At 46.1% G+C, this 22,490-nt stretch overlaps 1 protein-coding gene across 1 annotated transcript; it reads right to left on the bottom strand.

Moving 5' to 3' along the window:
* Nucleotides 1-5,159: 5,159 nt before the first annotated feature.
* CHCT1 (CHD1 helical C-terminal domain containing 1) lies at nt 5,160-10,969 on the bottom strand. The gene is made up of 5 exons (XM_074923234.1): nt 10,892-10,969; nt 9,991-10,119; nt 8,871-9,046; nt 8,001-8,100; nt 5,160-5,339 (listed from the first exon to the last, which is right to left on the bottom strand). Exons 1-5 carry the CDS (start codon nt 10,967-10,969, stop codon nt 5,160-5,162), a joined length of 663 nt encoding a protein of 220 aa, XP_074779335.1.
* Between the last annotated feature and the right edge of the window lie 11,521 nt (nt 10,970-22,490).

The following is a 22,490-nucleotide window of genomic DNA, read 5'->3' as shown; positions in this document are numbered from 1 at the left end:
CTCCCCCCTGAAACAATCCCCACTGAAATGCTCCCCTGAAATCCTCCCCACAAAATAGTACCTCTCAAATACTCCCCCTAAAATACTCCCTTGACACCACACCTTGATTAAGACCCCACAGTACTTACGTTAAGAATTACTCTGCCTTTACTCACCCCCCTTACTCTATACTGTTTACTCACCTGTCCTTTATTTGCCCCCCTTACACTCCACTGTTTACTCGCACTCCCTTTACTCACGCCTCCCCTTACCACCATTTACTACACCCCCCCTTTACTCACTCCCCCTTATCACTCTTTACTCTCCCCCCTTTACTCGCCCCCCCTTTTGTCACCACCCTTTACTTTAACAGGGTGGGAGGCCAGAAAGAAGTGGAGGCCGAAACATGATGGGAGGCTGCAGGGAAGTAGAGGTCACAGAAAAGTGGAGGCTGACAAGGGGTGGGAGGGGAAGTAGAGGCCAGAGGGCAAATATGGGCCACAAAAAAGTAGATGCTGAAAAGGGGTGTGAGGTCTGAGGGGCATTAGAGTTTGAAAAGGGCTGGGAAATCAAAAAGGGGTGAGAAGACCTGGTGGAAGTAGAGATGGAAAAATCCCTAGAAAAGGAAGGAGAAGCCCTGCAGGGACAGGGTGCAAGATGTTAGAAAAAAGATAAGTAGGGAGTAGAGAGAACAGAGAGAGAAATCAAACGTAGGGGAAAAGGAAGGTGGGAAGGAGGGAGAGCAAGAGATGTGCATCTTGCCCTTCTTGTTGGTCTTTTTTCCTCCTAAACTAGCCACAGGAACACAAAGTCTGTCATGCAAGTGAATAGTCACAGCCCAAAAGCCTCTCGTGTGGCTGCCTGTGCACAGGAGGGGTTGGAAATGGGGCGTTTCTACGGGCTTTTATTTTTAAGCCATCGGATTTGAGTCATTTGAGTTTGAGCTACAACCCGCCAGCTGCGTGGGGGCCTCAGGCAGAGACCTCTCCTTGTTTCACAGGTCTGAGATTTCAGTTTTCAAAGACAAAAATGCCGTTAAACACTTGCCCAGCTGTTAAAAAAACGAGCGCAGGTAAGGTCTCTGTGCCAGTTTCACCTCTTGCAAGATGAGGATGACTCCAGAGATGGTGAGGCTGAAGTCCTCAGGGCTGCAGCAGTGCCCTTGGCAGTTGTGTAGCTCCATACGTTAGATCTGTGCAAATTTAAATGGGTGAAAGATGCAAGTCCCCGGGCATCTGTGTGTATTCCTGCAACTTTCTCAATTCTTTCTCTTCTCCCCAGGGAAACGTTGACGTTTGGGGAGTGCTGAAGCCAAACTACCAAGCACAAACCAACAACAGGAGACTCAGTGAAGAGTCTATTTGCTTCAGCTGGTATGAAGGAAGAATTCACAGCAGCCACCCAAAATCTGTTCCTGCCCACGTGGAGGTAACCTGGTGTTGAAAACAGAGGTATGAGGCTGTGTTGGTGATTGGGGGGGCGTTTGACACATCAGGCTGGGTAAATGCTGCCTCCCAGTAATGACTTTCTTCCCCTGGTTAGTCTGAGCAAAGTCCAAACCCCTGACATCAGCAAGGATCACGCTTTTCCTCATGCTGACAAAACGTAACCACAATTCCCCTAAAACTGACCTGAGGAGAGCTGCTGGGGGGAGGCTGGTTTGTTTCTGAGTTTGGGGGGTTTTTTAAGCATTAAGAGAAATGCTCCCTCAGGCTTCCTGACGCTCGGGGGGCTCTTTCTGGCTGGCAGAAAGTCAAGTGCCTCTCTGACAGGGACGGCTCCTCTCCTGGGGGTGTTGGTCCCAGGGCACCGGCTGCCACGAGGCGTCACTGCTGCGGGCAGTACACGTTCTGCTTATTCCTGACATCTTTTGTTTCCTGCTGAACAAAGTTTCTGCTTCCTATGGCACAAAATGTGCACTTTGCTGCCCTGAACTTAGCTGTCAACAGCGGCTTCTGCTTGCATCTCCTCAGGTTGTGGTTTCGTGGGGGGAAATGGGGGTTTATGTCTTTTTTTTTTATTATTATTCTTTGGTTCTGCATTATACACTGACACTTTATAAAATGCATGGAAATCTTACTTTCCTTAAGAGCCAGAGCTGCTGTTGTGCAACGCTTCAGTCAATTCCCTGATGCTCTGTTTAAATGGAAAAGAGAAACAGCCCTGGTTAGGAAACGTGCACCGAGCACTACGAGCCGTGCAGTTGTGCAAGTCTCCTGTGGTAGCACCACTGCCCGCCGGCTCCCAGAATTCAACAGCAGGAAAAAGCAATCCCTGTAACGCTGCACGAGTGGCACTGATGCATCCTGCGGTTTATACTGAATGTTTTCTCATTGTACGTTTAGAGCAGGGACCTCCGAAGGTGGAATCTTTTCTCTTGCCTTTCTCTGCTCACATTGTCTGGCCAGCAAACTCTCTGAGGTTATTTCTGGCAGAGCTCGGTTTTCCTTGAGAGCTTTCCTGTTCGCTTCTAAGTCACCTCACGTCTTACTGGAAAAAATGAATAATCCAAGTCTTGAACAGGCTTTAATCTTGCTCAGTTTCGTCTTAAGTGTGACATTTTGAGGGCATACAGTATTTTTCTGATGCAGCTGTATGCGATACCACATGTGGTTTATACGCCGCGTGCTGTGGAGAAAACTCAAAACGTTTGGCTGAAAGAAATGCTAAGAAAATTCCTCCCGTTTTGCTGCTGAACCAGGTCCGCACCACGCAAGAGGTCAGCATCCCCCAGTATAACTGTGTGTCTGCTCTTATGTGCAGAGAAACCCAGTGCAAGGAGCTGAATCCGCTGCCCGGTGAAGGCAACACACGACACCCTCTGTCACAACCCTCCCGAAGGATTTTCTGTGGCCGCCTGGCAGCGGCGCCTCCGCAGGCAGCACAGCCAAGGACTGCAGTCGCTTGCCAAGGTCTGGGGATGTGATCCAAGATGCCATTCAAAAAGGAAATCAGTTGTCTTGATTCTAAAAATGACCTGTGTTATCTGCCCTTCCAAAGGAGGGATTTTTCTTGCTTGGGTTCAGATCTGAAGATAGTACCTGAGCCCCCTACCCAGCTGTTGGATTTTTAGCACATAGGAAGAAAGGATCTTTGGGTTGGTTTTTTTTTTTTTTACTGGTCAGACTAAAAGATTTCCATACCCAGCTACTCAAGTTTCTGATGTTTTTTTAAACTCTAGGTTCCACCTACATCAAATCTAGCCAACCCTGAAGCCCAAACCAGCCCGTTTTGTTGCTCTTTTCTCACTATTCCTCTCCTGAAGCATTGGCTCTCAGATGAGTCTCCTCCTGCAGCAGCAGTCAGAGGGCTACAGCCGCCTCGGTCTGGATCGATGGATGGCAGCTGCTGCACCTGCCAGGAACACTGCTGTGTACGGGCTCATGGCCATTATTTGCCCACAACTGTCAGAAATGACAAGTGTATGTGTAAAAGTTATGAAAACTTTTTTTTTTTTTTAACCAGAATATTTCCTGCACACTGCTCTCTTCCCTTCCCCTTCCGTTCCCTCCTCCCTGGGTGAACAGCTGCTGACCGTGGAGGGTTTGTGTGTGTGCACACGTACGTTTGGGTAGAAACGAATGGGGAGCAGACCCTGCTCTTCTCAGAAGAGGGTTTCTGCCACAGCAAGGGAAGGAGCAGCTGCCTGCTTCCTTACAGACATGTTCTTCCATTGTTGGGGTCTATACAAAAAGAGTGAGGTAGTGGAGGTAGGTTTGATACTTACACATCCTTGATGAAGTCTTGAAGCTGGTGCACAGCTGTTAGGAAACTCCAGGACAATAATAAATAAGATCACAAGGTTGAAAACAGCATAATTTTCGTTTTACTTGGGTCGAAGCTTGTTGCTATGACGCTGCAAGTATTTCAGTGTTTTGTGGTTTCGGGAAACCATGGAGACTGTCTTTATTCCCTGCTTTTTTGTTCAGGTGATGATATTGTAGTAATTGGTTTCTGTCTTTCTGTTGACCTCTGAAGTTGTCTGGGAACCTTAAAAACAAAAAAACCCACAAAGTCAATGGAAGGAGAGCCTGTGAGAGGCTGTGTGTCCCAGAGGAGCTGATACCGGTGTGCCCAAGCTGTCCTCTGGGGGCTTTACTGGGTGGATTCTGCATATGATTCAGTCCCACAAATACGTTGTCACCAGAAATTTAGAGGAGCACCAGGCTCTCACTACTTGGGCTCTCAAGCAGCTGTCAATCCCAAATCCTTGCTGTGTTCTTTTCAGTTGCTTTAATTTTTAGTATTTCACGCGCTTTGTGTCTCTGGTACGTTTATCTACGTAAGGATTTGGTTGGGTGGTGTTTTCCCCCTTCTTAGAGGGGAGCAGACAAGCGGAGGAGGATTGCCTGGAGCCTCACAGCCGGCAGGTTAGTGTGGGACTCCTACTCAGCCTCCCAGATCACACTGTCTAGCTAGCTCTTGTTTTTTGACTTTTAGTTTATCAATTTGGATTTTAAATGCACCCCCAGAGCTGTTATATACCAGATTGGACATTTTTAGAGGTAAATAGAGACTGGGGAGAAAAGAGATGAAAAGCAAGATGGTTATGAGTGCATGAGAACTCCCACAGGACATGTGATTGCATTTTAGCAGCTTGAAAATAGGCTTATGTGGGACAAGTCCTCCTTCTGCAGGCAGTCTGTGGCACCTGGTTGTGGCAAAGCCGATCTCGTCAGCGATTGCTTCTTGTGTCCCTTTTTCATTCCTCCTTTGGGTTTTGTGTATGCCAGAGTTCTGGCAGGAGTAAACAGGCTGCCAGTGACTCTGGTTAGCAAACACGCCTGCTACAGGTTGGTCTGCATTTTTGTTCAGGAAGACCAAGCGTGTGCGGCTTTGCTAGGGTGGGCCCAAAGGCAAACCACAACTATGTTTTGAGCATCCAGATTGCTATGTAAAACACACTAATTAACGCCAACTGACGTGGGCTAACAAAGGGATGTCTTCTCCTTCCCTGCTACTGCCTTATGCTATAGGAGCATCTCTTGAGGCTGTTTTTCCTATTCCCATGTCTCTTCTGAGACAGCAGTTCAACCTGCCCAGCTCCTCCAGCCCCACCACTGATCATGTCTTCACCTGCTGATCCTTTAGCAAAAAAATGTCAAGTGTAGGTGAGCAGGAAGGTGCTTTTTCCTGCTTGGTGCTGATGTGACACTGGCTGTGTGAGTACCTCTCACCTGTCATTCTCGCTGCCGGGCGGTGGCTTTCGAGGCGTGTTGGTGGTGACTGTCTCTTTGACCCGGGTGTTCCTGCAGGTCTCTTGTATCTCTGCAGAGACCCCAGCTGATGTAAAGCTGCTTCAGTCTCTGTTCTTCGAGTTCTGGAACTGAATCCGGTTTTTCCAAAGGACAGCATAATTGCTTTTTTTTAAAAAAAAAAAAAAGAGAAAAGAAAAAACACTTTTAAAGATATTTATATGAGCAAACACCACACACTGACTCATGCTTGGGCAATAACTCTTGCTTCACCGTGGTCCTGTTGGGTGGCAGCAGCAATGAGCTGAGAAATGACTGTACCATCTGCAGGGATCCTCGCCCTGTGGAGTGTTTGTTCCTCGCAGCTGGGATCCGAGGCCCCATCCCACCAGAGGTCCTGCTGGCCTCTGCTAAGCTGGGTTTTCTCTGCTCTGTCTTGTTCCTGTGTGCTGACACCCAGCCCAGCCCAGCTCTTCGTGCAGCCCAGTCTACCCAAACACCTAAAACTCTGTGTTTTAAAGCCAGAACGCTTCTCAGCACACTGGTGAGAGGAATGACGTGTTTCAGGCCCTTTGGGGAGATGGTCAGTAGCCGATGGTATTGTTTGGTGGCTGCGTTCGAGCTCACGTGTGTGTGATGGGATGTGGGTTCTGCTCAGCCCTGCTGCCCCGGGGTCGGGGGGGTGTGTGGGGTGTGTGGAGGGGTGTGCTGCCACTGGATGTCACTGTCGCTTTGTAGCACTCTGTGCACCGGGAGGACGGTGGGGAGTGGCGGTGGGTCCCTGCGCTGAACAGCCCAAGGGTGGTGGGATGGATAGCGGCTGCCGCGCTGCGCATCCTTCTAGGCTAACCCAGGGAAAATAATTTTTGTGTTGCCACTGGTCATGCTGTTTGTTTGTTTTAAAAAAAAACCCAAAACACAACTTCCAGAGCCTCAGCCTAGAAGACTTCTTTACGGACTCAGTCGTGGGGCTGATTTCTACAGCTCTCAGCAGCGTACGGGAGGCAGCGGATCGCGAAGGGAAGTGATGGTGTGTTCTAGCTCGAAGCTGAGAAGTGGGTCTAGTCTGGTATTTTCAGTAAGTCTGAAAACAGAGTTGGGACCAGCGTTTAAATTCAAATGTGGCTGTGGGGTTTTCTAAATAATAATAAAAAGCCTAAAAGTCCAAATGTGAGGGAAGGGGACATAGATTCATGGTTCTAAGATGACTGATGAGCAAAGCTAGCGGACGGCAGCTCGCTAGCCTCTCTCCTTTAACAAAACTGACAAAATTATCAAATTACCATGCTGACAACCTCCATCACTTACTAATTACATATTGATTCTGTATTTTTACGCTCACTCATCTAAATAACAAGGCATTTCCAAATGATCTATTTCTGTTGCGCCGAACGCGCCGGTTCCCCCCCGCCCCTAGATCCACAGCCTGTTGTTTATGCTCTAGCAGGGAGCTGACTGCTGTTCCCTTCCCACAAAGGGCAAAGATGCTTATTTTTCTCCCACTTGTCTTGCATAACAAAAGGCATTTGTCAACCGTTACATAAGGCAGAATTTGTCACTTCTCCTGGCCTTTTCGGAGGCAGCCCGGTCCGTAGCCGGCGGGCTCGCCCTGCCTGCAGGTTGGTGCCCGCTCCCCGGCACACGCCGGTGCATCCCCACAGCAGCACACGACGCAGCGTGACTAACGCTCATCACCCACCATTTGGGTTTTGCTTTTTTTTTTTTTTTTTTTTTTTTTTAAAATCCCCCTCCTTGGAAAGAAAGATGTGGGATTGCGTGTTGTGGTTTTTTATTTCGGGGAGCAAGAGGATGGGAAGGTGTTTGGGGGGTTCTTTTGCTTTTTAATACTTGTTCCAAGGTGGCAATAGGGCTCTGCCCTCAGCCACGCGCCCTGCGGGAGCAGCGGGACTTGTCCTTAACTGAGGTCGTGTCCTGGGCTTGGCTGAGCCTCTGACAAGGGCCGTGCTGGAAATGGAGCTCAATTCCCACAAGTTTGAGGGAGCAAGAACGCCTCTCACCGCCTGCTTCCCAGAGCTGCCAGTTGCTTTTTTAATATCTCCCAATTAATCTCGGGTGTCTCATGCCAGCAACCGGAATTTGTATTTGGGGGTTGGTTTTTTTTTTTTTTCTTTACAATAGATTTGATTTCCTCGTTATTAGAATATTTTTTTAGAGCCTTAAAAATAAAAGAAATGGCTTTGCTTCCCTGTGAACTAAAAGCAAAAACTGTGCGGCCAGCTTCTCCCCTTCTCTCTAGCTGGAGGAGAGAGCTGTTTACCTGCGGCCGCAAACTTATTTATGGCTTTATCACTGCAGCTATCAGATGACCACAGCTCCCTTTTTAACACGAAGCAAGCAGTGTCCCAGTAACCCAACAAGGTCTTGCCTGCTGCTGTTTTCTAATTTACTCAAAACACTTTCCTAGTCGACCCTTTTTTTGTTTTGTTTTGTTTTTAATTGTAGATCTGGTTTTAATTTCTTTTTAATAAACTTCTTAAAGTATGTGTTTCTTGTGGACCTTTGAACTTCCTGGTGTACTCAGCCTTTGCTCAGGAGATATGTTTATGGTTGGCTATGAGTGTGCTTAAATGAGTTAACCCTTTGGATTCGCTGTTCTTGGGAAACTGTTCATTACAGATTCCCTGTGTAGCTGATGCTCAGGCACAGAAATGAGCTTTGGCAAGCACAGGCTTTATCTGAACTAGCTGCTTGTTTCAAAGTTTAACTTTTATATCATCAGATAAAACTATGGATCAAAATTGGTCTGTAAAGCATAACTGGAAACATGAGATCAGTGAAGAGGTTTGAAATTTGCTGTTTGCTTACCACAAACTTATCCATTTGGTTGTTCTTGATGTACTTATACAGCTTCTGCAGCTGCTTTCCATCCATCTTGGAGAAGAGGGAGATGAACTGCCAGAACATCCTTGGGAAAAGAAAGACACATGGATTGTGCATGTGAGTGCAAACTTCATCCTCTTCCTTGTTCTGCTCCCCAGTTCTGGCTTGGTGAATGTAACCACTGACATACCCTTTGCACAGCTTTTTTTTCCTCCCTCTGACACCCCTCTCTTTTTTTTTTTTTTTTTTTTCTCCCCAAAGCTTATAAACTTTTAAAGAAGTCATAGAATCACAGAACACCAGGTTGGAAGGGACCTAATGGATCGTCTGGCCCAACCTTTCTTGCAAAAGCACAGTCTAGACAAGCTGGCCTAGCACCCTGTCCAGCTGAATCTTAAAAGCAGCTTAAAAACATCCAATGTTGGGGGATCCACCCCTTCGCCGGGGAGATTATTCCAATGGCTGATTGCTCTCATTGTGAAAAATGTCCTTTTTTCACAATATGGGAAAATATTCTCTTTGTCCCAGTATGGGAAGGACTATCCGTTAACTCAGGTGGCCACGTAGGAGCCCCTTTCCTTGCAAAGGGATGTTGCTGATGGACAGACAGCACATCGAAACTGGCCTTCTGCTGGGCAGGACTACTGCCACGCGGCCTCTGCTAAAATTACCTGCAAAATCTGTGAGCAATCAGCAGTTTGAGCAAGCTATACATGTCTCCTGCTGACATACAATCTCATTTCATGTCTGGAACTGTAGAGGCAAAGTAGGGGTGTAAATGCCCCCTGGGAGCAGCAGGGTGGGAGCCCATCACGCTGGGAGCCTCGCCAGTGCTGGGGAAGAGGAGATTCTTACTTCTGCCAGTGCTTGACTTCCGAGGCTCTGCAGTACTGCTGGAGAAACGTATCGACGCGGTCCCCAATTATGGTCAAACTTTCTTTCATGTATTTCAGTTGTTTCTCCCTGGGGAGGTGCTGGGGCAATTGCAGTTTCTTAAGTGACTTCTTAAAGGGTCTGAAAAGCTCCTTGCACTGTAAAGAACAAGTGTTGGCATAGGTGTTCAGCACTGGAAATCCAGGTCTCGGGCACTCCTTTTCACTAAATAAACTGATGAAATAGCTGCCTGGGAAAGCACTGAAGGACCGTTGTGTTTTGGTGGGTGACTCTGTGCTCCTGCACGCCCCAAGGTTGGTGACACCCCGGGCAAAGGTGACAGGAAAAAGGAACTGAGGGATTTCCAAGACTGGGTATTTCTTTTTAACATTGTAGGGGGGAAAGGTATAAATTGCAGGCTACAGAAAAGCTGTTGTTCTGCAGGGAGGCAGAAAGGGAACCACCTTACTGCTTTTCTCACGCTGCTTCTTCCTGTGGCCAAACCTGGGATGTGTTGCAAACGTTTGCACGTGACACAGGAGCAAACGCTGCATCTGGATGCCTTCCCTCTTGTCCTTTTTTTTTTTTTTTTTTTTTTTTTTGATGTTATGCGCCCCAGGTTGTGATGGGGGCTGGTTTGGTGATGCCATGACACCCCAGGAATAGGAAGGTCGTGTCCTGGTGCAAGATGGAGCTCCGTGGCTGTGGTGTGAGTGATGCAGAGGAACCAAACCACTGTGCCAGGGAGCAGGTGGCATCATGTGAAATGATCATGTAGCAGTAGGTGTTATGAAAAACCAAACAGTGTATGTGAAATGTGATTATTTTGTTGTTTGGGGATTTTTTGTGGTTTGTTGGGAGGGTTTGTGTTATGTTGTTTTCGTTTTGTGTGTTTTTTTTAAACTAAAAGTGTGATGTCCAGATGACGGGAATACAACCTTGAGGTGAAAACCTTCAGACATGGAAGAAAGCTACAGAACAGTGTCTTGTCCTGCTTTTTTGCTCCCTCTGCCAAATTCCTGGGTTTTATTTTCTCCCTCTATCTCAAGAACCTAAGATGCCACTGCCTTTTTCTACTGCTAAATTCTATTCAGTATCTTACAATTTTAAAGGTGTCCTCATCAAGGCCGTCTGCGCAGCAGATGAGTGGGGTCTTGCAGGGGGGAGCACTCTCACTGCCCGTTGCAACGGCTGCCTCCTTCGCTGCCTCAGCCACATCCTTCTCTGGGGTCTACAAATTGCCAAAGCCATAGGTTAGTCTTCCAGTTTGTGCAAATCCTGCATCCTCTCCTTAAAAAAACCTGCCAAGGCCAAACCCTGTCCTAAGACTTAAAAGCATTTTGCTTCCTGCCAAATCATTTCAGATTGGGTTTTCAGAGGTGCTTAATGAAGCTAGATACTAAATTATAATTAAAAGTCTATAAGAATTAGGTGCCTACTTGAAGTCCCTTTTGGAAATCCTACCTCTACTAAATTACAAGGTGAACAATGGCCACTAGTTCCTAATGGAGTTAAACAAATAGGGGCTGGCAGTCGCTTGTGAAGTGGCAATAGGTGGTTACAATGGGCTCATTGTAATGCCACGGCTCCATCTGCAGTTTTTATTGATGGCAAAGGTACCATGGCTGACCTGCTGCAAAGCCAGACTGAAAACAAAACAAAATCCTCAGCCACTGAACTCACACCTCCCTGGTCTGGGGAGGGGGATGTTTTCTCTTGCAAAGGGCAATGGCTGTTTTCCCTGTGTCAAATTTCTGTAGGTAACTCCTCCACTCATCTTTTGGAAAGCAACACTTACATAACTGACTTAAACACCAGCTTATGTTGCCTTTTAAAACATGCTGAAGTGTGTAGGAAGAGAAGTCCTTTCCTCTCTGACATGCTCTGCTCCCTTGGAAGATTAATTCTCTGTAAATTTGATTCCAAACCACATTTCAGTGGTGAAATTGAAGCTAGGCTCTGCTTTGCTCTTGCTACGTGCTGGTCTCCCTGCTCATGCTCACCTGGCCAACTGTGTTGTCCCTGCGGCCACCCTTTGCCCTGGCTCCATCCACTTCATCCTCAAAGCCCATCTCCGCCATGGGACACAGACCCCCTCTCCTTTCCCGAGGCCTCACTCGTGCCAGGTGGGAAGGGAAAACTGCTGCCCAGCTGCCAAGGTGCCAGGGGTACCGAGGTGACCGGGGCACCTGGATACCAGTTCTGAGTTCCGCCAACCATGGAGACTGCTGGGGCCCTCCAGCCCCACACCACCGTGGCCCCTGGGGGCAGAGTCACCTCTCCCCATCAGTTTTGCTGTTGATTTGTGGTTCTAAAGAAATGGGCAGAAACCCCTGGATTTTCCCCTTGCTGGCAGTGGTCAGGGTGTTCAGTGCTGGCAGTGGCTCCTGTGGGTGATGGGAGGGAAAGGTCTCTTGCTTGACTTTGTCTGCACCTGTGGGAGCTTGGTGGAGTCTGGGGCTCTTGGCTGGTGCTGGGTTTGTGCTGCAGCGAGCCCAGCACCTGTAACTGTGCATCAGTCTGGATTATTTTGGCCTCTGAAGGTGGTGCAAAGTACAGCTCTTTCTGAGTCACTGTGTGCTGCGTTGGCTATCTGTGAGTGTGGGTGTGCAGCTCCTGGTGTGAGCAATCACAATTTTCCTCTACGGCTTGTGCATCAGCAAGTTCAAGACAGGTCTTTCTCCCGCTCTCCCACTGCACCTGCTGAGCTGTGCTGCAGGGAAGCGCCGGCCCCGGGGCAGGCCCAGAGAGCCTGGCTCACATGGGGCCGGGGATGATCTCTGGAACAGAGACAGTCCCATTTGACGGGGAACACAAGTGCAACCAGGAGAAGGGACCTTGGACTGCACCCTAGGTGCTTTTCAGGGAGCTGGTTGGAGTTGAGACCTCAATTCCCATCACAGTGTAATAGAAATTCAGGGTTATCTCCTTCACAGACAGTGGTGAAAGCCAACTGCAGCGATATCTCTCTCTCCTGGGCAATGTCTCTTTTAAAGCTCTCCTTTTTAGAAACAATAAATTGCACTTGCCAGGAAGAAGTCTGGAAAGGCTTGCAGTTAAAGGGACTTTGTTTTGGAAATTTACTTCAAGGCAAAATGCTTTCACAAAGAAAAATGTGTTGGGCTCCCATCATGCCCTGACCAGTCAGACAAGTGCAATTGTTTTGTCCCTTGGACAATTAGTGTAATTGCTGCAGCTGTGATTCAGCTGTGCTCCTGTGCCAGGTCGCTTCTGGCACCAGGGGGAGTCCTGAGGGCTGTACCACGGCCCCCCCTCCTCTCTGAGGTCTCCCCAGGCATGGCTGTGCAGAGAAACTGGCACTGCTCTTGGCCAAAGTTCGGATGCTTTGGGTCAGGTGTTGCTCTGCGTGGCCAGCGGTGCTGAGCACCCGCCGAGCCAAACCCCTGGTGCAGGGAGTAGCCTCGTAGTAGCCTTGGGAAGTACCTGTTGCTGGGTCTGGAGACAGAGACAGGTTCTTGTGTGCAGGCTGTCTTAGGGAAGTTTGGCCTTTACCCATGGTTGAATTCAATGACACAAATCCATTAAGACAAGCCCTCCCCTTAAGATGTTTGTGGCATTTTCCCTCCTGTATCTGCTTTCTGTCTGGCCCTCATCTGAAATTTTGCTGTCAGCTCTCTGATGCAGAAGCTTTGCACAGGCTGGTGCTGAGCAGATGCAAAGACAATTCTCTTCTAATGCTTTGCAGTTAGGTTTGATGGACCATCTGAGGTGTGTTACAACTTGTTTAGCCTATACTAGGATTTTAGAGTATGTTATGTATTACTTAACACTAGCTAAGTTATGCAGAGTGAAGCAGTGGTGATAGCCCACGTAAGTATACCTATGCTACCTGCAGCCTGGTTTTTGTGAGGATTTGTCGGAGGTGATTTGATTGAAGGGGATGTTGAAAACGCAGCTGGTTTCTCAGTGCCTGTTACCAGCTGCCCTCTTGCTGTTTTTGCTGCCTGTCCTGACATCTGTCCCCAGTGTGGCAGGCAGCTCCTCTCCTTTTCACCTCCAGAGGTTTAAACCAACAAGTTGCCAGCTTATGCTCTCACCTCTCAAGGCAGGTATTGAAGGGTAGCGTGTTCTGGCTAGCAGGAGCACAAGAGAAACTGAAGCTTCTTCAGCACAAGCTTTCACACACATTGGCAGGTAGAGTGAAAAGGCTTTTAGGAGCTCTGGGGACATAGGCCAGCTGTTAGCATAGGCATAACCCATATTTGCATGGCCATATCTGTGTCCTTGTGAGATTACAGCTTCCACGGAGCATGTGACTACAACACGGAGAGGCTCTCTTGGCTTATCGTGTGTACACTTCACCGTTCCAGGGGATGGAGAAGGCCTTCATTTCCCCTTGACTCCCAGTCTTTGTTCTTCTACCTCTTTGTGTACACTGCACTCGGAGCTCAGCCCGTGCTGGAGGTACACATGGACTTCCCTGGCTTGTCTTCATCTGAGGATCTCAGTGTATTTAGGAGTTACCTATTCACCTGGTTTGCAGTTGAGCAGTGATCTTAGTTATCTTCTCTGCCATTACATGGTACAGTACCAGAGCAGGAGACTGAGGATGAAAAATGTCTTTTTGCACTGTTGAATAAACTTCAAAGCTGTGCTCTGATCACTGAAGCTACAACCCTTCCCTGTCTCTTGAATTTTTTTGGGTAGCACTGAGTCAGATTTCAGTTTTTGTTCATCATGCAAGGTCTTGTGGATGAGCCCACTCCTGTGCGATCAGGCACGAGACATGCCTTTGAGTCCTCAGAAGTCTCTAGTCATATCCCCCCCCCGCCCCTCTGCAAGACATTACTTTTTACTTTGCAGCCTATCGTGCTGGAAGACAGCATAACCCAGACCACATCTATGTAAATCTGTTGGGTTATGTTGCTTCCTTAAGGGCAGCAGACCGTTGAAACAATGTTCTAATTGGATGGGGAAAAGTCAGGAATACAAACAGATTTTGCACCTCATCTTTCTCTCCGTGAAGGGAAGGGAGCCGAAGTGTCAGTCAAACACACTGTATTGTAACAGTGCACCTTAGGGAAAACTTTTTCTTTTCCCCTGACAGCTGTTTTGTGAACATTAATTTCTACTATTTGAGTGTCTTTGTCTTCCAGGAGCTGTGCAAGTGCAAACATTAACCAAGTTCTCTAGTACAGCAGCTACTGCAGTGTGAGAGTAGGCTCATAGCCAAAAAGGAAACAGTTGTGAAAATGCTCTGTTTATGCTGCTGTTTGTTATTTGCTGTTTTAGGGAGATTTAGCAAGAATACCATGTGTGATGCGATGAGTCAGGTTGCATATAATACATGCAGGCACTGATGCAATATTTATTTACTGGTAGGTCATGGGGAGGCAGAGCTGATAAATGCAGATAAATATACAGGTATTTTACATTTTACTGCATGTACACGTGGTTTAGTTAAAAAGGAACCAAACATCATTGCCAGATGTATTGCAATGTAGTACTTAATAAGAATTGTAATGGTTTTTAGTAACCTGTTCTTACCAGGAGGGTGGTGAATGCTTCATGTGATAGTGATTAATCATAGTGCAACTGCTCAGACTGTAGGGGTGGAGGCTTTGCTAATTGGATCTGGAAATTCCTTTCCTGGTGCTTAAGGATGATGAAAACTTTCACAGGCAACTGGAGACCTGTCTTCTCCCTGTAGTTGGATGCCAGTAAATACAGCACAAGTTAATAAATCTTGTATTAGGGGAAGAGATCTGAGAGTTTGGGCCTAGTTATTGGGTTTGTGTGACATTGTTAGAGGTGTCAGTATACCCTAGGAGCCCCTTTTTGGTCAGTGTCGGGAGGTGCTCATTTAATCACTTGTTTGCATCAATTGTGGTAAAGAACCCAAACATAATTTGTGACCAGTGGTGTGTAGAAGCCATAAATACATCTGTATCTCTTTTATCCACTCCTTGCAAAATTTGATCAAGTATATTCCCAGTATTCCCCCACTGGAAGACACAGCTAGCCAAATCCTCCCAGTGCCCAAAGCTGCTAGTGACTAACCTCAGGTGCTGGACTCCTCCTCGTCAACAGCTGTGTCTTCAGGCGTTCCTACGTTATTTTATGCTTCAACAATTTTGTAGATGTTTATCTTGAGCTTTTCAGCCAGCTGTTAGTGAGCTTATTAATGGTGTCTGCTAATGCCATATAACTTTTTGAAGCTGATTGAAGTACTCAGGAACTGAAAGAGCATTATCAGCTTCCTCCATACTTTGCAACTTGTAGCCTGTGAGAAACAAGATAGTTAAAGGCTTTCCTTTTATCATGATTCACAAATTTCCAGGTTCTCATGCAAATTGTAATAGGCGTTGTCAATGAGATGTTAATAAGCTCATCCTTTTGCTGCTGCTTATAAAATTAAATCTATAACAAGTTGGGTATCTCTTAATATTGAAAATAATTTAACTTCTTTCGTTAATCTTTTGGATCATGTAATATGAACTGCCCTAGGTGATATCTGCCTTGCTCACTTCCCCTAACAAATTTACCCACCAACTTAACAATGAATTGGAGAAGCCTGGAAGATGGTGAGACTGGTATGGCTGTGCCAAAAGGTCAGCTCTGCCTGGGGAATGTGGCAGGGGTTTGCATGGGGTTAGCAAGTTGTGCAGGGAGGCACTGAATGTATAAGCCAAGTAGGAGCCCGCAGTGTAGAGGTGGGGAGAAAAGAAAAAAAAAAAAAAAAGAGGGAGAGATGGGAGAACTAGGGAGAACTAAGCACTGCTTGGGAGGGAGGAGAGGGCTTGAAAAGCAACAGCAAGGGAGAAAGGTGGGCATAACCAGGTGGGAAACCCAGTTGCTCCTGGAGCCAGGGGAAGAGCTCTCCTTGTCTCAAAATGGAAGAAAACAGGCTGAGGCAGAGAGAGAAGGTGACAGCCTGGTAGCAAAATGCTCATCAAGACAAGGATGCCTTCAGGGAGGCTGTACAGAACTTGGTGATGCTTTTTCTTCAGTTAGATATAAAGAAAACTAAGTCCTGGGAAAAACCCTGGTGGTTCAGAGAGCGGAGTGCCAGCCCCCTTGTGCCCAGCTCCATGCCGGGGAGGCGAGGTGAGGAGCTTGAGATCTGTGTGTGCCCCGTGCCCCACGTTCACAGCTCTGCCCTGGGTGTGCTGCGAGCCCACCGCAGCAAACTGCTGCTCTCCTGTGAGATTCTTCCTCTCTTTGCAATGGAGAGGACTTAAATAATAAAAGCAATCACAAAATAGTAAAAACTGTAGAGGAATAAAAAGGGATTTTCCTCTCTTTGCAATAGAGAAATAAAATGTCAAGCTACCAGAAGGGGTTCTCCTATCCTGGTTTTTGTTCCCAGTCTTGAAGCTTTTCTCTGAACGACTCAGTGGGGAAAAACTTTTGCTGTGTTGTATCTCTGCATACGAAGAGGACAGAAAATAACAACTGCTCAGAGTAATGGGGGCTCAGAGCCAGCAGACTGTCTGCATCAGGTCTCTCCCCTTTCCAAGTCATGGCACCCTCAATTTCAAAGCCTCCCTTTATGGCAGAGGCTCTCAAATCTGTATCTTCTTTCCCTGCTCCTTTAGATTTTGAAATCTGCCTCCAGTGTTCTTTGCACAGGGGTGTCAGCCAGGCTACAATTCCCAGTGCAGTCAGTGCTGTTGGGCTGGCTGCCCGCTGGCAGGCAGCGTGATGAGGCTTCTGGGCACGTGGTGTGTGCCAGGGTTGCAAGGGGTAACGAAGTTCAGGCTCCTGGTAGTAGTCAGGTCTCATCCCTCGGTTGTCACTGATGCCCTTTTCGTGCATGTCCTGCCTTGTGTTTCCCACCTTTCTCCCGTTCCCATACCTGTGCCTCGCATCACGCTGCCCCGTGCCTGACCCTGGATGCAAGAAGGATGGCTAGTGCTTGGAGTATTTTTAAATTTCCACTTAACAGTTCAGCTCAAGGATTTTCCAGAGGAAGTCAGGGTTTGGGGGTATTTTTTTAATTTTTTTTTTTTTTTTATTAAAAAGAAAAAAAGAAGGAAATTCCCCTCCAGCCTACAGAACGTAGCTATGAAGAGAAGTGGCTTCATTTCTCTTAAAGCATTGAACACCCTGTTATGCTTAAAAATAATAAAACCAAAAAAAGCCCATCTTCTTTCTATGATGGGTTTCAGTCTCTTGTATTGATAGTGCAGTGGGGCAGCTGTAGTGAAACGTAGGCTCTGCTGAGATAGGCAGAAGAAGAAGAAAAAAAAAAAAGCAGCGCATGCCATTTAATTTTTGCAATGTTCTGATTCCCTCCTACCAGCCTGAAAATGCTAAACATGATCCTTTGTCTGGCATATGGGGATCTGGAGAATTGTTGCTATTTACTGCTGTTATGCTATATAGCTTAACTGGCTTAAATAATATATTAAGTGCTTTTATGATCTTCCACAACACACTGGAATGCAAAGAGGTGCATTTTATGCTGTTTATACTTTATGGCAGGCATAACTTACATAACATTAATCTGCAGGGAAAAAAAAAAAAAAAAAAAAAGGCTTTTGATGATTTATTGCTTGTATAATTCCCAGCTGGGGCTGTAGATGCTAAGCTCCTGGGTGCTGTGGGGATGCAGGGTGTGCACCTCTTGCCTCGGCAGGAGGAGTCGAACCGCAGGGAAAGGGGCGGTGGGTGGCTGCAGGGAATGGTGGGGCCCGAGGGCTCGGGGTGCCAGGCAAGAGCGCTGCTGAGGTAATGCAGGTCTGGTGGCAAAGGCAAGAAGTGCTGGATCTGGAAGAGGATCAGAGGAAGTCGTCATCTAAGTTACTGAGGGAACGTTCCTGCTATTTTAATTAAAATTTAATATGAAATTAGGAACGGGTTACTAAGCATCGTATCTAGAAGAGGGAGCATTCTAGAGTCTAGTGCTTATCCAGAAAAGGAAGAAAGGCATGATGTCTGCTCAAGAATCTTTCTTTACCCCCTTTTCTTTTTTAGCAAAAATTGTTAGTCATCTGATTCCACCCAAATTCCCGTGTCTCTTGCCTCAGAATCTGAATTTTCTATTATCTGCTGTTGTACCTAATGTTTAAACAAAATGTGAGAAGAACATGCTGTGAATGTCTTGTTGCTGGATCTAGTGTGATGAATAATTATGGAGCGGCTGAGCAATGCTAGCCAGAGGCTCAAAGAACCTGGTAAGACACATGTTGGGGAGGGGGGGCATAAACCACAAAGGGAATTAGTGATAATGATGAAAAGATTGGCACATTCTGACCTATAATTTGGTTTAGCTCGACATAGCGCTCTCTAAAATTGCAAGGACTGTTAGAATATGCTAGTAATTAGTAGAATTTCACTTACTTGAAATTAAAGCTTTGGGCAGGCTCTGCAGATTAGGAAAAAAAAAGGGGGGGGGTTGTCTGGTTTTGCTTGGTAGTAGCTTGAAAATAAAGAGGTGAGAAACTTGTATCAAATCTTGAAGTATAATTTTGCAATTAAAAGACTGCGGAGAAAGTGTGATCTGAAGACCTTCCGTTTCCTAGCTGTGACATAAAATTAACAGCTATCTTCATTCTCATTCTGTTTTAATATTCCTGCAGAGGAGCAAGCAAAAACAACTCCCGAGGCTGGCTTCAGTGAAATGGAGGAACTGTTACTTAGACAATAACAGGGTAGAGGCTGGGAGGGGAGTGATTCTTGTTGGTATTAGCTGGCTAACGTTTGCACAATGCTTTGGATGCTATAAAGTGATATATATCTGATGCTAAAAATTGAGAGATGCTCTCTGGGAGATAGGAAACACTGTTTAAAGGCATTTTCTGATTGGCTACACAGAAAATTTCAAGGTCATACATGCACCAGCTTGCAGGGATGCACAGCTGGTACCTCATCACTATAACCAGCAGAATCTTAACTAGAAGGCTGTTAGTTAACTGTATGGGTAAAAATGGAAGGATAAATTGAAACTACCTGAAAGTGGAAAAAACAGCTGTGAAGTGATAAGAGAAAGGAGTGGAGAAACTCCTGTCCATCATCGTGCTGTTCGAGTGCTTTATAAGAACTTCAAATTGCTCCTTTCCTTGAATACACCAATTTTCTTTTTCAATCTGCAACAATTTGGTAACCTCCAGCAACTCTGAACTTGTCTTCTAATCCTAAGAATCTGCTCAAGAATCTACTCAATATTCCAGGCCTATTTGTTATTACAGTAGTGGAAACGAGCTGCTAGGCCAAAAGCTCTTTTAGGACTACCTGGGCTTGTAACCAAAGGGACAGTGAGTGCCAAAGGCTTCTATGGATCATTTAACAGTGTTTTATATAATAAACCCACATGCAAATACATAATATAGCAGACAAAATCTTGATGAACATCTAATGCTTTACCTTGCTGCACGGGTACACTCAATCCACAAAAATGGCAAGGCAAAAGGTTGAAGGAGCTATTTGTCCAGCAGCGATTTGTCATGTTCGGGTTTGAGAGTCCACTGTAACACATCAGCAGCCACGGCGTGCTCAGCTGAAATGGCAGCTAAACAACCTGGTCACCTGCATCCTGTTGTGGCTTATCGCTGTGTTTAGGGGAATGAGGGCTGATGTAGTGGTTTGAGCAGGTGGCGAGTCGTCGGACCTTTTTATGTTGGCTTGATCAGCAGTTCTTCATTGACTCTGGACAGATTACAGGCGTGATGCTATCTTAGATAATGCTACTTGGGAAAGAACTTTTAAAATCCTTAATTACTATCATTAGCCGTTTGACACCGTAAAATAGAGGTCTGTTTTTTTAATGTCTTTTATTTTTTTTTTCTATCCCTCTCTGTAGGGTGTCTGGAGTGTCCTTAACTCACACAGGGAGGTGTAACTTTTGGATCATGATCAGTGGTAGTGTGTGCATACCAGCATAAAAATGTGTGTGTGTGCACACATCTGTACATGCAGCTGTCCACGTTCTTTTACTATCTGTGTTGTGAAAGCCCTGAACTGAGACATCAGTCTGTTGGCAAGGCCATGAAGGCTGGCAGGTTTCTCTATTTGGGGATGTCCTTTGTTTGTTCAGTGTTCGAATTGTGTGAAACCTTAATTAGCAAATAAGATGCTTTGGCCTCTCCTTCCAAGATCTGGAACAGAATTAAGGGAAGTGCAAGGATGTGCCAAATGACATGATGGTACTGGCTCCATGGTTTTTGTTTTACCCTGCTGCCCTGCTGTTTCGAGATGCGCTTTCCATTGTATCAGCTGCTGGCAAAACGTTCATGAAGTTGTTACACGTTTTATGCTTTGGTATTGCCTTTTCTAAATACAACAATCAAACCGCTAAGATGTTGGAGACCCTGTGTGCAGCAGCTGTTGAGCTGAGAAGAAAGCAGCTCTTTCTTTGAAAGGCAAGGTTGCCCCGTTGTGCCACAGTGGTAAGTCACTGCCTGCTGTGCACCGGGGCTGCTGCGGCGCTCTGGGGGCGATGCAAGCATCCTCTCTGCAACACAATATGGACTTTTCTGAAATGGAGTAAACATTAGTCACTTCTTGCCCAGCCATTCCTTTCATTTGATCTTCTGTTATTAATTATTGGCACTTCCTCTTGTCACATCACTCTTTTTTTCCTGCCGAGGGTGGAACTGCAGAGAAATCCTTTACTTCCATTCCAACAACAGTGTTTTTCTGTCTACAAGAGAGCACAGAGTCGCTTTTATCAAATATATTTCTTTTCCTCTTGTTTCCTGATGACAGACACTACTCTTAATCTACACAGAAACAACACTTTGAAATGGGAGATCTATGCTCCCATCAATTTTTGTTACGTTGATAAATCATAGCATGTCTCACTTTCTGAATGACATGCTTCTGGATTTAGGTCTGCCTTTTTTTTTTTGTCACAGTTTTTCTTTTTCAATGCTAGCAACAGCCTTGCCAAAGCTCATCTGTTCCTTTAGCGTTCACTCCGGCAGGCTGATTAATTCCATCACACTTTTCCCTGTATACGGCATAATCAAACAGGTCGATAGAAAATCGGGAAGGATGTGATAGTTATAAAAATTTCTAATGCATTGAATTTACCTTGTGATTTCATTAGCCGTGGCACCTTGTTACTTCTGGGTTGGAGGAACATCAGCAAAGTCTGCCAGGAAAAAAAAAAAAAAAGGGTTTTTACTGCTCTTTGTGGGCCTCAAGTGTGATTGTGTCACCCTTCCACGCACAGGGAAGCTTTACTTAAGAGAACATCAAGAGTTGAGGGTGCCTTATGGTGTTTTCTTCTGCGTGTCTCAAAGGCAACTGCAGTAAAAGTGGGGAATCACTTACCCACAAATCTTAAAATAGCTAAGAACTCATGTGACGTACCTCATTTTCTTTGGTTGTGTAGATAACGCTATTAATAACATGAGCTGAAATTATGTATTGAGTAGTAACATGAGCAGCAATTCGGGGTGGGTTTAAACCTGTCACGAGCTCCCTGAACAAAAACATCCAGAGGGAAGTGGCTCAGCAAAAATATTAATTATTTTACCACCCCTTTATAAGAGAATTGAAACGGAGGTAGTCCACAGCTCCAGTAAGGCCTGTGGGATGCTTCCACTTCCCTTGCTGTCTTTTCCTTTAGAGGAATGAGCGGTGCTGCCCAAAGCCTCTTCCCATCTCTGCTACAACCTGCCATGCAGGTAGGGTGTGTGGCACACGCGGGTGCGAGCAGCACGTCTCCTGTCACTGTTGCCTGTGCAGCAGCAGTTGTCACCTCCACGCTGTCCTGTCCCTAGAGCTCAGCCCTCTGGGGCAGAGGGACACGCTTCTCTCCTGTCTCCCCACCCTGCTTCCGCAGTATCGACTCATCAAGGAAGAGGAAGGTATGAAGTGGCTGCTGCTGCCGGGAAGAAGCCGGGGACGATGGCCAGCCCAGAGGCAGCAGTGTCAGGGTGGGTGAGGAAGGGCAACTGCCTGAACAAGTCATGAGAGCGCTGGGAAGCAGGGATCTGCAGGGTGGGTGAGGGGAAAAAAAAAAAAAGAAAAAAAAAAAGTTCTGTCATACTGAAAATAAGGGGGGGAAAAAATCCAAATTGTTTTACTTGGAGAGTCGCCTGGCTACACCTCACTGCAACCCTGGTGAGTGCTGCATTCACTAACATGTCCCTTCAACAACGAGATGATTACTGAGTCTGCAGAAATGCTCTTTGAATATTTGTGGTTAAAAAATAAGCACAAAGTTTATTAAAAATAGGATGGGACTTTCTGAGAAATAAGAAAAGGAAGTCTTAACATTATCTTCCCTGCTGCTGCTAGTTACCATGAGCTTAATAAAACTGAATTCTGTAAGTATTACATGTGTTTTCTTCTCTTGTTTTTTTAATTCAGCTTTGACCATAAAAGCCATGCCCTTTTCACCTGCAAAGTTCTGCTACAAAGTTCATGCTGGCAATAGTGTGGGAGTACGGCTTATATGATAACAATATGACATAGGAGGGTCCTAGTGAGAATCTGTTCCTTTTTTTTTTTTTTTCCATATAAATCTGTAGCAAATGTCACCCTCTGACTACTATTCTAAACTACTTGTTTCCTAGAAAATGTGGGATGTGATAAAAGTTGCAATTTGCATATGTGTTTCTGTTGTTCTTTGAGGGAGCCTTTTCCCCCTTCCCTCTGATTACATCAGAAATAGATTGGCAGGTAATG

This window comes from Athene noctua, chromosome 19 (genome assembly GCF_965140245.1).
Source record: "Athene noctua chromosome 19, bAthNoc1.hap1.1, whole genome shotgun sequence".
Classification (NCBI taxonomy): Eukaryota; Metazoa; Chordata; class Aves; order Strigiformes; family Strigidae; genus Athene; species Athene noctua.
Note: the sequence above shows the minus strand (reverse complement) of the source record. Positions and strands in the feature narration are given on the sequence as shown.